At 40.9% G+C, this 14,883-nt stretch overlaps 2 protein-coding genes across 4 annotated transcripts in view; both read right to left on the bottom strand.

Moving 5' to 3' along the window:
- Positions 1–14,883, bottom strand: part of LOC130425913 (zinc finger protein 91-like) — a 235,520-nt gene that overhangs the window by 217,048 nt on the left and 3,589 nt on the right. The window lies entirely within an intron of this gene.
- On the bottom strand, positions 247–14,858 carry LOC130425915 (NACHT, LRR and PYD domains-containing protein 12-like). 3 transcript variants are annotated; one of them, XM_056752353.1, is made up of 8 exons: positions 12,112–14,858; positions 11,334–11,497; positions 9,389–11,209; positions 8,987–9,157; positions 1,858–2,028; positions 1,600–1,773; positions 1,363–1,409; positions 247–1,084 (listed from the first exon to the last, which is right to left on the bottom strand). In XM_056752353.1, exons 2-8 carry the CDS (start codon positions 11,489–11,491, stop codon positions 537–539), a joined length of 3,090 nt encoding a protein of 1,029 aa, XP_056608331.1. In that variant the 5' UTR covers positions 11,492–11,497; positions 12,112–14,858; the 3' UTR covers positions 247–536. The 3 variants fall into 3 exon arrangements, with proteins under 3 accessions (XP_056608331.1, XP_056608332.1, XP_056608330.1); XM_056752354.1 differs by having other exon boundaries at positions 11,334–12,253; positions 12,377–14,858; XM_056752352.1 differs by having other exon boundaries at positions 11,334–14,858.

The following is a 14,883-nucleotide window of genomic DNA, read 5'->3' as shown; positions in this document are numbered from 1 at the left end:
CCCCTCTGTAAGCAGGCAAACATACAAAATACCGTCCGATTCAACTGCGTACGCAAACAAAGTGTAAATGTGTAAATGGAGATGTGATTCTCCAAGTGTTAAATGATGATTGGTTAGGTCTATACGTAGTTAGTGACGTGAGATTGAGTCTTCCCGGCAAAACATGCGCTGAAGCTTACATTTCTGAAAAACAGATATTCACCCGTCATTCCTTAACACCAGCTGTAAACAGATCCGTTGAGAGAATTCATGGTGTTTTGTACAATTTTATTCAATCTGTTATTCTGACATTAAGGGCTGGATTTGCTAACAGCTTCAGGCGGTGTTGTACTAAATTTCGACGAAAATGAGCGCTGAAAAGGCGTTTTAAAAATGCACTTCTAATTTGCCCTGTTTAATAAATCTGACCCTTGTACTCGAGCATTGTCAGTTTTAAAGACATACAATATTACATACATTTAATCTTTTTCATAAATGAAAGTTAAATATTCAAAGTTATACAAAGCAGAAAACTTCACTTTTAGAACTACAAAAACTCACATGATCAAGTGTGTGTTACACAGAGACACTGAAGAGTTATAATAAACTCTGAATCCAGCACAGAGAGGCTCAGTGAATGTTGTGTTGAATGTGTGTATGTGTGTGAGTGTGTGTGTGTCAGAGATGCTGTAGAAGGACACAGTGCCGGCCGGCCAGTCCACATACACACCTACTCTCTTAGAGAGAGGTGTCGAGGCAGATATCACTGTTTGATCATTATTGTGACATGCAGTGAATCCAACATCAGAGCAGTCCACAAGCCATGATTTTGCATTCAATCTAAACAAACTGTCATGACTCCTTCCTTTCCTGTTGATGCTTTTATATGACACTGATATATCAGCCTCTGTCCCGCTCCATTCAGCCTCCCAGTAACAGCGTCCAGTCAGACTCTCTCTACACAACACCTGAGGAGCATCATCAAATCTGTCTGGATGATCAGGATACGATTGATGGTCAGACACACGTGTGATCTGTCTGTTCTCTTCAGTCAGTTTGAGTTTTGTGTTTGCTGTGTTTAGATCCAGTGTGAGATCACAGACCCCTGGAAACAACAAGAGACATTTATAACACAACAACAATCACTAAATAAATGTGTGTGTGTGTGTGTGTGTGTGTACGTGTGCGTGCAGTGGCGCACGTATAGGGGGGAAAAGTTAGGACAATTCCAAGGGCGCATGACAACTGCTGCGCAGAGGGGGCCCAATTTGATTTTTTGTCATGGGGCCCAAAATTCCTGGCGGCGCTCCTGTGTGTATGTGTGTGTGTGTGTGTTTGTGCGTGCGTGTGTGCATGTGTGTGTGTGTGTTTGCGTGGACTTACACTTGCGTGGTCCTGCTGTGATTCTGAACTCTCCTCCATGATCAACACTACACAAACACACAAACATTAAACACACAAAAATGATGTCACATTCTGCTCCTCTGACACACTTTCCGTGACACAAGTAGATAAATAAATTGTCAACTAATGTATTAAACAAACACAATCAATACATTTAAAGATATACACACACACACAAACGACAGTTTGTGTCAGTATTGGTGTTCTGAGTCATACTTGAGTTTGTTGAGTGTGTAGTTTGGATCCTTGAGTGTATCAGAGAGCAGCTGAAGTGCTGAGTGTTGTGGGTGATTGTAGCTCAGATCCAGCTCTCTCAGGTGTGACGGGTTTGAACTCAGAGCTGAAGCCAAATAACAACAACCTTCATCTGTCACCATACAACCTGATAACCTGCAAACACACTTAACATGTCAACACACTCTTCACTTTTCTTAGAATAATGCTCTTGTGAAATCAGTCTCTGGAGCTGATCACCTGAGAGTGTGTAGTTGACAGTTGTGAGTCTTGAGAGCATCAGAGATCAGCTTCACTCCTGAATCCTTCAGATCATTGTTACTCAGGTCCAGTTCTCTCAGACAGTTTGAGGATTGTAGACATGAAGACAAACTCGCACAACACTCAACAGTGAGATCACAACTTGACAATCTAAACAAAGAAACAAATCAATAATATAGCTGCAAGCAGGAATTATACAGTAGGTTCCAACCAGGGGCGTTTCTAGGATTTGAAAACATCAGGGACAAATTTGGGAGATAATATATATATATATATATATATATATCCAGTAATGGGAATAATAGCGTTATCAAATAAACGGCGTTAGTTTTTTTCCCCGTTACAACGACATTACCGTTGCTACCAATCAAGTTCAGCGTTATTATAATTGAGCTACCTGTAGTGGTTGTTATCCAAGTAGGCTCTTTCCCAGACAAAGGACCTGCTAAGATTTTTTCTCTGGTGTGAGTTTTGGGAGATATAACTGATATATAACCGAATAACTGATGATGATTGGCCTAGATGGAGTAAATTTCCATAGTTTGCCAACCAGAGGCAGATTCGGGCGGGTAAACCCCACAAGCACACAGTCAAATTCTCTCAGGAGATTGTTTACTTTCGGTCTTATTTGTATCACGATGATGTGAATCAAAGGCGCAGATACTTTTTTAAATGGATGGAATGCTGCTGCGGGTAACAAAACTATAAAGTTTCCAAAGTGAAAGCGAAACCATCTCTAACTAACTCTATTTTTCTTCAGTACATTTTCTTCCATTGATTGCATTCCTGTTTTGTTGTCTTCATTATAGCTTCTCTACGGGTCTTTACTGTAAATCCCCTACACTACAGACATGGAGCCTCTTTCTTACTGGGCATAAGTTGCACGTTACATACACATTCTTGCCTTTCACCTTAACGAGGGAAAACCAGTTCTCTCCTGAATGCGAACAGCGCCACCGACACTCTATGCTCCACTCTAGCGTCCTGCTTGGACAGCTGATACCCTCTTACATCTAGACCAGCCAGCGCTAGCCCTCTATCCCCTTGTTATTGGATGTTTGTCTAGAGCATCGCTCCAAGCTCATATCTGCTGAGAGGAAGTGGCTCAAATCAAATGATCCTGCTGACCTCGGTCTCTACACCCGCAAGGTCCACCTGCTCAAGAAGGCCTGTCTGGTTCACATGAAGTTTGCTTATAAACATCCAAATGATTCAGAAAAGGCTTGGAGAAAATGATGGGACCAAAATTTACTCTCCATGTTTGGAGAGAGAGAAATGCTGACTATGACCCCAAAATCCCCATCTCTACAGTCAAGCACAGTGCAATTTCTCTGCTACGGTCACAAGATTACCTCTTGAGGGGCTGAGGGACAAACCCATGTACCGTAAATTCTTGGATGAGAACCTCCTTCAGTGATCTATTTAAGGGGAGGAGGTTCACATCCAAGGATGTGCCTTTAACATGACAAAGACACATATTGCCAAGACAACCAAAGAGTGACTTATGGAGAAGCACATTAAATGTCCTAGCCAGTCTCTAGACCCTATAGTCTTATAGAACATCTGTGAAGGAGGATAAAACTCCAACTTGCTGAGCGACAGACGAGAAACCATAAACATTCACGGAGGAGTTGACAAGAATGTATCCTGACTCATGTGTAAACCTGGTGACCAACGCTCATTGGCGGCGTAGATAGCGGCGCGTGAACATCGCGAGGCTCAGCATCTCTCCAGTTTTCGCAATTATATAGTGTTTTTCTTGCTCATCTCGGGCCTGTTCGTTAAGAACAGTTGTGCATTCACATCGTACACCCGGCATGAGCTTTTGGATATCGGTTTGCGCATTCCCGGAAGTTATATCAGCAATATATGGGGCAGAGGAATCCGGTAAGACAAGAGGAGGTGGATTGTGCATTTATGTCAATAAAGCTTGGTGCACAAACTCTGTTATTGTCGGGAGACACTGCTCGGCTAACCTTGAGTTTCTCATGGGCAAATGTAGACCGTTTTATCTGCCACAGGAATGCACTTCCACCATTATAACGGCAGCTTATATTCCACCGGATGCTGATGCCAAGCTTGCTATGAAAGAACTTCATGCGGCCATCAGTAAACAACAGACTGCTCACCCGGAGGCTGCATTTATTGTTGCAGGAGATTTTAATCACTCTAACTTAAAGACAGTGATCCCTAAATTTCACCAGCATGTTTCCTGCCACACAAGAGGAAACAAAACTTTGATTATGTCTATACAAACATGGCTGAAGTTTACGCCGCGACCCCCCTCCCCCACCTGGGTCAATCTGATAACCTTTCTTTGTTCCTCACCCCCAAGTATTCACCTCTCATTAATCGTGTGAAGCTATCAGTGAAGACCATCAAGGTGTGGCCTGCAGGGGCAGACTTTACACTACAGGAAAGGTTTCTACACACAGACTGGAGTATGTTTGCTTCTCAGGCCACCAGTGGCTCTCACACGGACATAGACAGCTACACCTCCTCTGTATTGGACTACATCAATACCACCATTGATAGTGTCACAGCCCAGAAGCAGATCACCATATATCCCAATCAGAAACCATGGATGAACAAGGAAGTGCGCCTCCTGTTGAAAGCACGCAACACCGCCTTCAGATCAGGTGATGCACAAGCCTATAGTACTTCCAGGGCAAATCTGAAGAGGGGCATCAAAAAGGCCAAGCACTGCTACAAGTTAAAGCTAGAGGAGCATTTTTACAATTCTGACCTTCGACGCATGTGGCAGGGCATCCAGGCCATTAGTGACTACAAACCCAACCACTCCATCCCCATAACCACAGATGCCACCATCCTGATCGAGCTTAATGACTTTTATGCACGCTTTGAGAGAGACAACAGGGAACCCGCCTGGTGACTCCTTCTACTGACCACCCAATCATCACACTAAACTCCACAGATGTTTACACTGCACTCCGGATAAACGCACGCAAGGCTGCTGACCCTGATGGCATCCCTGGTCGCGTACTCAGGGCATGTGCGGAGCAGCTCGCTGGGGTCTTCACGGATATCTTCAACCTGTCCCTCGCCCAAGCAGTGGTTCCAACATGTTTTAAATTCACCTCCATTGTGACCATTCCGAAAAATTCCAGCTCGACATGCCAGAATGACTACCGCCCTGTAGCACTCACACCCATTGTTATGAAGTGCTTTGAGCGGCTGGTCCGGTCACACCTAAAAGACTCTTTACCATCCACACTTGACCCATACCAAATTCCCTACCATAGCAATAGGAGCACAGATGATGCGATGTCCATGGCGCTGCACTCAATAGTCACACATCAGGACAATAAGGACACTTATGCACGCATGCTGTTTGTAGACTTCAGCTCTGCATTCAATACCATCATCCATTCCAAGCTAATCATCAAACTTGGAAACCTAGGCATAAACAACTCAACCTGCAACTGGATTATGGACTTCCTGACGAACAGGCCTCAGCTTGTTAGGTAAGGCCACATCTGCTCCACCACCATCACCCTCAACACTGGTGTACCACAGGGCTGCGTACTGAGCCCCTTTCTCTACTCCCTTTTCACACTCGACTGCAGGCCTGTGAATGGACATAACTCCTTCATCAAGTTTGCAGACCATACAACAGTGATTGGTCTCATCAGCAACAACGATGAGACTGCTTACAGGGAGGAAGTACGGCACCTGGCCACATGGTGCTCAAACAACAACCTGCTCCTTAACACCTCCAAGACAAAAGAGATCATTGTGGACTTCAGGAAGGCGAAAGGAGGCACACACGACCCCATCCACATTAACGGGACGGCTGTTGAACATGTTTCCAGTTTTAAGTTCCTGGGGACCCATATTTCGGAGGAACTGTCCTGGACCACCAACACCTCATGCCTGGTCAAGAAGGCTCACCAGCGTCTCTTTTTTCTGAGGACACTGAAGAAGAACCAACTGTCTTCAACTATCCTGGTGAACTTCTATCGCTGCACGATAGAGAGCATCCTGACCAACTGTGTCACAGTCTGGTACGGGAACTGTTCTATTGCTGAGCACTAGGCACTGCAGCAGGTGGTGAAAACAGCCCAGCGCATCACAGGGACTACACTCTCTTCCATTGAGGACATCCAAAAGAAACGCTGTCTGCGTCGAGCTCGCAGCATTCTCAAGGACTCCTCTCACCCCGCTCATAGACTGTTTACTCTCCTGCCTTCCGGTCGGTGCTTCAGGTGCCTCTGGACAAGAACCAGCAGACTACGAAACAGCTTTTTTCCCAGAGCTGTTTCATTATTGAACTCTTCCCCCCACTGATTCCACTACCCCTCATAACTTTAACTTTAATGCTGCTATTACATTGTTTACATTGCACTACAGGGCTGCATGCATGAATGAACTGTACACACCAGTACTTCATGTCATCTGCTCTACCGGACTGTTTACACACACTCAGCATCATTTGCACTCTATACTGCTCACTTGCACACAAGGATTAATATACTGAATGCTCATTTGCACTTATGGACTACTCTCATAACTGCATTACCTCATCTACTGCACTGTAACTTTCATAACTGCACTAACTCATCTACTGCACTGTAACTTTCATAACTGCATTAACTCATCTACTGCACTGTAACTTCAATAACTGCATTAACTCATCTACTGCACTGTAACTTCAATAACTGCATTACCTCATCTACTGCACTGTCACTTCAATAACTGCATTAACTCATCTACTGCACTGTCACTTCAATAACTTCATTACCTCATCTACAGCACTGTAACTTCAATAACTGCATTAACTCATCTACTGCACTGTAACTTTCATAACTGCATTGACTCATCTACTGCACTGTCACTTCAATAACTGCATTACCTCATCTATTGCACTGTAACTTTCATAACTGCATTACCTCATCTACTGCACTGTAACTTCAATAACTTCATTTATACTGCACTGTAACTTTCATAACTGCATTACCTCATCTATTGCACTATAACTTCAATAACTGCATGACCTCATCTACTGCACTGTAACTTCAATAACTGCATTACCTCATCTACTGCACTGTCACTTCAATAACTTCATTACCTCATCTACAGCACTGTAACTTCAATAACTGCATTACCTCATCTACTGCACTGTAACTTCAATAACTGCATTACCTCATCTATTGCACTATAACTTCAATAACTGCATTACCTCATCTACAGCACTGTAACTTCAATAACTGCATTAACTCATCTACTGCACTGTCACTTCAATAACTGCATTACCTCATCTATTGCACTGTAACTTTCATAACTGCATTACCTCATCTACTGCACTGTCACTTCAATAACTTCATTTATACTATACTGTAACTTTCATAACTGCATTAACTCATCTACTGCACTGTAACTTCAATAACTTCATTACCTCATCTACTGCACTGTAACTTCAATAACTGCATTAACTCATCTACTGCACTGTCACTTCAATAACTTCATTTATACTGCACTGCAACTTTGATAGCCAATGTCTATAATTAATGCACACTTAAGTCACTTTAACTATTGTATAGTCTATATTGTTATCTGTTCATAACCACCTGTACATTAATGTTCACAGTATATGGCCTTCTGTATATATTGTTCATAGTACATACCGACTGTCATATTGTCATAGAACATTCCTTCTGTGAATTATTTTTCATAGTACATGCCCATTGTATAGTATTTTCCTAATATTGTATTCTGTATCTATTAACACTGTATATCCTGCACTTGCTAATTGCACTTCTGGCTAGACCTAAACTACATTTCGTTACACTGTACTTGTATATGTGTAATGACAATAAAGTTGAATGTAATCTAATCTAAAATGTCTGACCTCTGTGCTTGCCAACAAGGGTTTCTCCACCAAGCACAAAGTTATTTTTTCTCTGGGATCAAACACTTATTTCACTGACTGAAATGCAAATCAATTTATAACCTTTTTATAAAAAGAAATTCCCCTATTTTTTATATTCTGTCTCTATCAGTTAAAATAAACCTACCATTAAAAGGATAGACCCTTAATTTCTTTGTAAGCAGGCAAACTTACAAAATCAGCAGGGGATCCAATAATTCTTTCCCTCACTGTATGTAGATTAATTTACTATGATAAAGGAATAAAGCATTCAAATTATTAACTCATTTAAGACACTCGCCCTGTCCCAGACCTACATATAGGTCATCTGTCATTTTAAACAGTTGATTGAAGAAGATGTGATGCAGGACAACAACAGTGCTTGATGAAGTCTATAGAAGGCAGTCAGAATGTCCCTAATGCCCTGTTTGAGTTTTTGTCACATATTTACTTACAATATCATATAGTTAAGCTATATCACACAAGTAAAGAGCGCAATATCACTAGCATGGCGGTCTCTGCCATTGAGGTCTCAGAGGTCTCCGTCTCTCTTAAACGCACAGATTTTTGACAAAGCTCATGGCTCTGAAAAGCGAGGTGTGCTATGATTGGCCAGTGCATAGTGATTGGTGGACTACTGCAAGCGTGTGAACATCAGGTTCCTCTTCAATTGTACTGACAGGTACACTACCTTACTTGCGTATACATTTGGGCGGTCTTAGTCAAATCAGACCACCAACTGATATTGATTTGTGTGGGTGTGGTTACACGAGAGGTTTCATGCAGGTCTGTGTGAGCATTCACTTTTAGATAGAATGCATCTTTTGTTCTGACGCTTTAAGTTAAGCAATTTATGTTTCACACATGCATGGGCAACTTATAACACACGAAAGACACAGAAAAACATGTAATCGCGTCATATGACCCCATTGTTGAACACAAAAGAAGATATTTTGAAGAATGTGGGACAGCACACAGTTCTGGGGCACTTCTGACTACCGTTGTACATTTTTCTACTATGGGAGTCAACGGGGGGCAAAATCTGTCTGATTATAAGCATTCTTCCAAATATCTTTCTCAGTGTTCATCAGAACAAATTCATACAGATACAAATCAAAGACAGAAAGATACTGCTGCATGACAATTTAGCTTAGTTGTTGTCAATTTTGATTGAATTGGTATACCACAACTGTTTGTATACTACAACTATATATGTCTGACCTCAGTATGTGTAGTTGACACTTGTGAGTCTTGAGAGCATCAAAGATCAGCTTCACTCCTGAATCCTTCAGATCATTGTTACTCAGGTCCAACTCTCTCAGACAGTTTGAGGATTGTAGACATGAAGACAAACTTTCAAAACACTCATCAGTCAGATTACAACTCTGTAGACTGAAAAACACAAACAATAGATTTACATTAAACCTTCAACTTTACTTGCGGAATACACAATGAACACAGTACACAGATCATGTGAACATACAGCAGAAATATTTTAGAAAATCAGATGCGATGTGTCTCATATTGATCACATCTAATATCTTGTTTTATACTGTCAGTTGTTATCATACTGGACTATGGATGTATGTGTGTTATATTATTATATTCTAACAGAAGACTCACAGAGCTCTCTTGCAGTTGATGACAGCTGGTACAAGTCTTCTTCTGCCCTCCTGTGTTGTGTTGTATTTCTTCGGATCAAACTCATCCATCACCTCCTCTGACATCTGAAGCATGTAGGATATTGCTGAACAGTGAGCAACAGAGAGTTTCTTCTCTAGGTGTTTGTCTGATCTCACAAACTCTTGGATCTCTCTGTACAGAGTCGGATCATTCACTTCAGCCAGACACAAGAACAGATTGATGCATCTGTCAGCTAAGAAATCTTCATTATTCCTGGTTTTCTTTTTAATGTACTCTGTAGTTTTCTTGATGGTTTGTGATGTGTCCAGCGTGCGTGTCAGTAGATCCTGTAAGAGTCTCTGATTGGACTCCAGTGAGATGCCCAACAGAAATCTCAAGAAAAGATCCAGATGACCAGTTTCACTCTCAAGAGCTCTATCTACTGTCTCTCTATGCATAGTGTGAACTACATCAAAGAACTTACAAGTATCTGTATTTTTGATGACATAACAATAAAACACGTAGAGCGCAGCGAGAAACTCCTGAAAGCTGAGATGTATGAAGCTGTAGATCTTCCTCTGATGAAAGACAGATTCCTCCTTAAAGATCTCAGTACAGATGCCAGAATACAGCGAGGCGTTACTGATGTCTATCTCACACTCTCTCAGATCCTCCTCATAGAACATCACATTGCCCTTCATCAGCTGTTTGAAAGCCACTTCAGCCAGTTTCACAATCACTTCTCTGTTGATCTCTGGATCTCTCTCTGGATCATACTTCTCATTCTTCATCTGCATCTGAATCAGCAGGAAGTGGATGTACATTTCACTCAGAGTTTTGGGGATTTCTTCACTGTGATCTTGTGTCAGGATCTTCTGAAGCACAGTGGATGAGATCCAACAGAAGACTGGTATGTGACACATGATGTGGAGGCTTCTCGCTCTTCTAATGTGTGACATGATTCTGCTGGCTTGATGCTCGTCGCTGATTCTCTTCCTGAAATATTCCTCCTTCTGAGCGTCGTTGAATCCCTGGATTTCTGTCACACGTGTGATGTATTTGGAGGGGATCTGATTGGCTGCTGCTGGTCTGGAGGTGATCCAGATGAGAGCAGAGGGAAGCAGATCTCCTTTCATGAGGTTTGACATCAACACAGCCACTGATGAAGTGTCAGTCACATCAGAAACTTTCTCACTGTCTGAAAACATCAGAGTCATTCTGCTTTCATCCAGACCATCAAAGATGAACACAACTTTACACTCCTCATAAATCTGTGAGTCAACATCTTGAAGTTCAGGGTGAAAGTCCAGCAGAAGTTTGTGAAGACTGTAGCGATGCTCCCGAATCAAGTTCAGCTCTCGAAACGGAAGCAGGAACATAAAATCTACACCCTGATTGGCTGTTCCCTCGGCCCAATCCAGAATGACCTTCTGCACAGAGACTGTTTTTCCAATTCCAGCGATGCCTTTAGTAAGAACACTCTTGATTTTGTGTCTGTGATGTGATTGAGGTTTAAAGATGTCATTGCAGTAGATTGGAGTGTCTTGTTGTGTTCTTCTGGGCTGTTTCTCCATGTGTAAAACCTCATGTTCTTCATTCACTCCTTCACTCTCTCCCTCTATGATGTACAGCTGTGTGTAAATTCTCTTCAGGAGGGTTTGATTCTCTTGTGCTTTGATTCCCTCGAATAAACTCTCATACTTGTCCTTCATGACGCTTTTGTGTTTGTCTTTGACTCTCTGCAGAACATCATCCAGTGATCCATCATGACAATCCTGGTGCACGTCTGCACTCACATCATCTTCACCTCTATTGTTTGATCTACAGAGAAATTATCAAGAGAAAATAAACAACAGACAGAAAAACATCTGAGAAAGTAAAGGATTTATTACATTAACAAAATAAATAAATAAAATATAAATAGTGTTTTTGTGTTTATACTCACATAGATTCAGATGTTACTGAGCCATCACTGAGATCAGGTGGGATATGCAATGATAGGTTACTCTTGATAGACACCACACTGGGTTCTGGAGATGATGGGAATGCTTTTATCTCTGAATGTCTCATATCAGAATCAATGCGCTCTGCATTCTCCATCATGAGAAACTGACCTCAGATATGTGTACAGTAACACAGAAAACACTCAATTAAACAAGGAAATGATTTTATGTAAGGACTATAGACAGTCTGCTGTGTGTTTTTATTTCTCAAGTCTCTTTTCCGTCTTAATGTGAGAAGAGAGCAGTCCAACCCTGACATTCACACTAGGCTAAAGAGTGAAAGTGAAAGTAAATGTGTCTGTATTTGAAGTGAATTTACTTCCGTGTTGTGTTTCACATGAAAAACATAAAGCTTTTGTGTGTGTATTTATTGATGGATTCAAGGAGATCTAAGAAGGAATATTAGAGATATCAGACACATCTGAACTGATCAAACCTCTATCGCGACACCTGAAATCACGTGACCATACATCGTAACAATGACCGTCTAGTGTTACAACATAAACTCTTTATAGTTGTAGTTATTTCAGATGAGAACCAAAGTCAGAATGATGTTTGATTTCACGATAATCCTCGAGTTTATGTTCGTTCTGATCTTTTCTCAGCGGTTTTAAATTAAGCTTTAAGATCGTTTACACGACAGCAAGTGTAATACAAACATGATAAGATATAAAGACAGTAAATCAGAAGCTGAAGTGAAGGTTATGGTTAAGTTCTTACCGTGAACGTGTGTGTTTGTTTCACGTCAGTTTGCGTCTCTCAAATGGCGATGTTTTCCTTTCAGTATCAGACTGATCTGATCAACACACAGTTCTTGTGTTTGTTTGCATGTTTCGCTTCAGGAAGTTCAACACTGAATCTCCTGAACGAGTGAAAAATAAACGACGAGGAATCGTCAATGAAAACAATACATAATACTTCCAAAATTACGAGAATGAGGTCTAAATATTTTTGAGAATAACGTCATAACGAGATCATTTCTCACCCTCAACAGTGCTGTGAAATAATTTTACATTAAAATAATACATTTCACGTGCATTTCAGTTTTCCGTCTTCATAAAAGCGGTTTATTTTATCTTAAGTAACAAGCTAAGTCTGATGAAACAAAAGATTTCTCTGACAGAAATGAATTCCTGTCAGTTAAATGCACTTCACGAGTTGTTACGGCTGTCAGAGGACAACCTGTTGACTACAAATAAAAGAAAGTTTAATGTTCCACCACAATAATAAGATGTAAACGACAGAGATCGGTCCTGTCATATGCAGTCTTGCTGCGCGCGCTGCTCTGTTGAGTTAAACGCGGGAAGCGCGTGCTGCTGCTGTATTGGCATTCATCACAATATTAAAAGAGCAGCCTGTGTGACATGTTGACCCTCTACATAAGGTACAGATTTAGTCTTCATTGAAATAAAACTCACGCATAGTATGTCATTTAGGACACAACTCTGTTTTCCCTTTTAACGAAATAGTCTTCACGTATCTATTTGAAATAAAAATGTTTTTCAAAAACCAATAGATCCAAACCAATTGAATTGATTAAAGAAGGTCAAATACACCTGTGATGTCCCAGTTAAACTAGCTAATTTAACAGTAGGGGGGATAATAAACAAATAATTTCTCAAGAGCAATTTTGAAGGGGACACAAATAATGCAGTCAAAATTGTATTAACTACGACACAAAGCAACAATATGCGTTATGGTTCATAGGTTTATCATCCAGTCTTGCAGTCATATTATAACTGAATAGAACTGTCACATACTGTCATACAAGTGAACACCTAATAAAGCTGTTTCCATTTACATCTTTTTTTTGTATCTGTTGTCAAGACAGGAAATTAGTATAAAAACACAATACCCATGATACTACATGTTAACAATGAGTCACTTTTAAACAGTTAAACATATCTTATCCTGACAAGGTCACCATACATCTACATTAAAGAGTGGTGGTTATTTTGCCATGTAGTGCAATGCCTACGCCAACAAACTACGTAAATAGATGTACTATATTCATGTTCGTGTACCCAAACAGTCAGTAACAGATGCTTAAATTCTGTGTTGTACTAGTTGATGAATCGCCCGAGTTTCAGTAAACTGAATGTTTAACTTATCCGCCGCGCACATACTGCACAAAATAGATGGTGAGAAAACGACCTTCTCCAACTGAATGAAAGCTGTGCACCTTTTGTGCAAAATATAGTGGCAAAACGGTATGTGCACCACTGTGTGTGACACGGGACCTGAATCGCAGGATCGGTGGCTAATTGTGGCCGTTAATCTTCACATTATTGCCAGATCGCCACAAACAAAACAAAAGCATGAGAAACAGCTTCGGCATGTTAGTTGCAGTGTGTTGACGTCCTCTGTAATGAGCTATTGTAAACAAGCTAATGTTAACTAGCTAAGTTACTTTTTAATTGTTAACATGTCCATGGTACAGACGATAACACTGTATCAGCTCGCATTACAGCCTGCCTCGAGGACATCTCAGCTTGGATGAAAGGGCATCAGCTCCAGCTGAACCCTGCCAAGACAGAATTACTTGTGTTTCCGGCACACCCTACGGTCCAACACGATCTCAACATCCATCTTGGCAATACCACAATCACCCATTCCAAAACAGCCAGGAACCTCCGAGTCATATTTGATGAACATCTCTCCTTCAATGATCACATTGCAAAGACAACACGGTCATGCCAGGCAGTAAATTGGCAGTAAACAGGCAGTCTCTCTGTCATCTCTTCTGTGAATACTTGACATACAAATGAAAATAAAAACTCACTAACCCTTTATCTCAACAGTTAGTGGTCTAGCTTTTGTTGAAACCAGTAACTTTGTATTGGCACTTTATGTATTATGGCTCCTGTATGACATATCGCTTATTGCTCCTAAACTCTTTATAAATCACTTTGGATAAAAGCGTCTGCTAAATGTCTTAATGTAAATGTAAACATAGCAGATTCATGTAAACATACATCGGTAATCAGCATTTTTTGCAACAACTAATTTATTAATGAATCAACATCAACTACATTAAAGAGAATCACTTCATTTAAAGTATATAAAATATCCTTCTTACTGGAGTTCAACAACCACTGATGAACTGAACCGCATACCTTAATTATGTGTAGCGTACTAAGTGTAGGTGAGATGAACAGGGAAACGGCCAAATCACTGTGAGGCAGGGGAGGGGGAACTCTACTGTTTCTAAACTTAAAACTTTTAAGATTTTTTTTCTAAATACACAATTAAGTTTAGTTATACATAAATATATTCATCACAATAGACAGTGCAAGTTTTAATGATTTGGGGAGGACAACCCTCGGATGGAGGGGGGCGTGTCCCCTCAGTCCCCCCCGGGATTTACGCCCATGCTTGAGAGTGAGTAAAAAATAGGCTAATTTAATTTTTCAGAGCAAATCTGCATTTTATGGGAAATCTCTTTCTACACTGAAGATATGTTCATGGACGCTCTCTGGTGTGAATTTTCTT

The sequence above is a fragment of the Triplophysa dalaica genome, chromosome 7 (assembly GCF_015846415.1).
Source record: "Triplophysa dalaica isolate WHDGS20190420 chromosome 7, ASM1584641v1, whole genome shotgun sequence".
Lineage (NCBI taxonomy): Eukaryota > Metazoa > Chordata > Actinopteri > Cypriniformes > Nemacheilidae > Triplophysa > Triplophysa dalaica.
The sequence above is the reverse complement of the archived record's forward strand: the minus strand, read 5'-3'. Positions and strand labels throughout refer to the sequence as shown.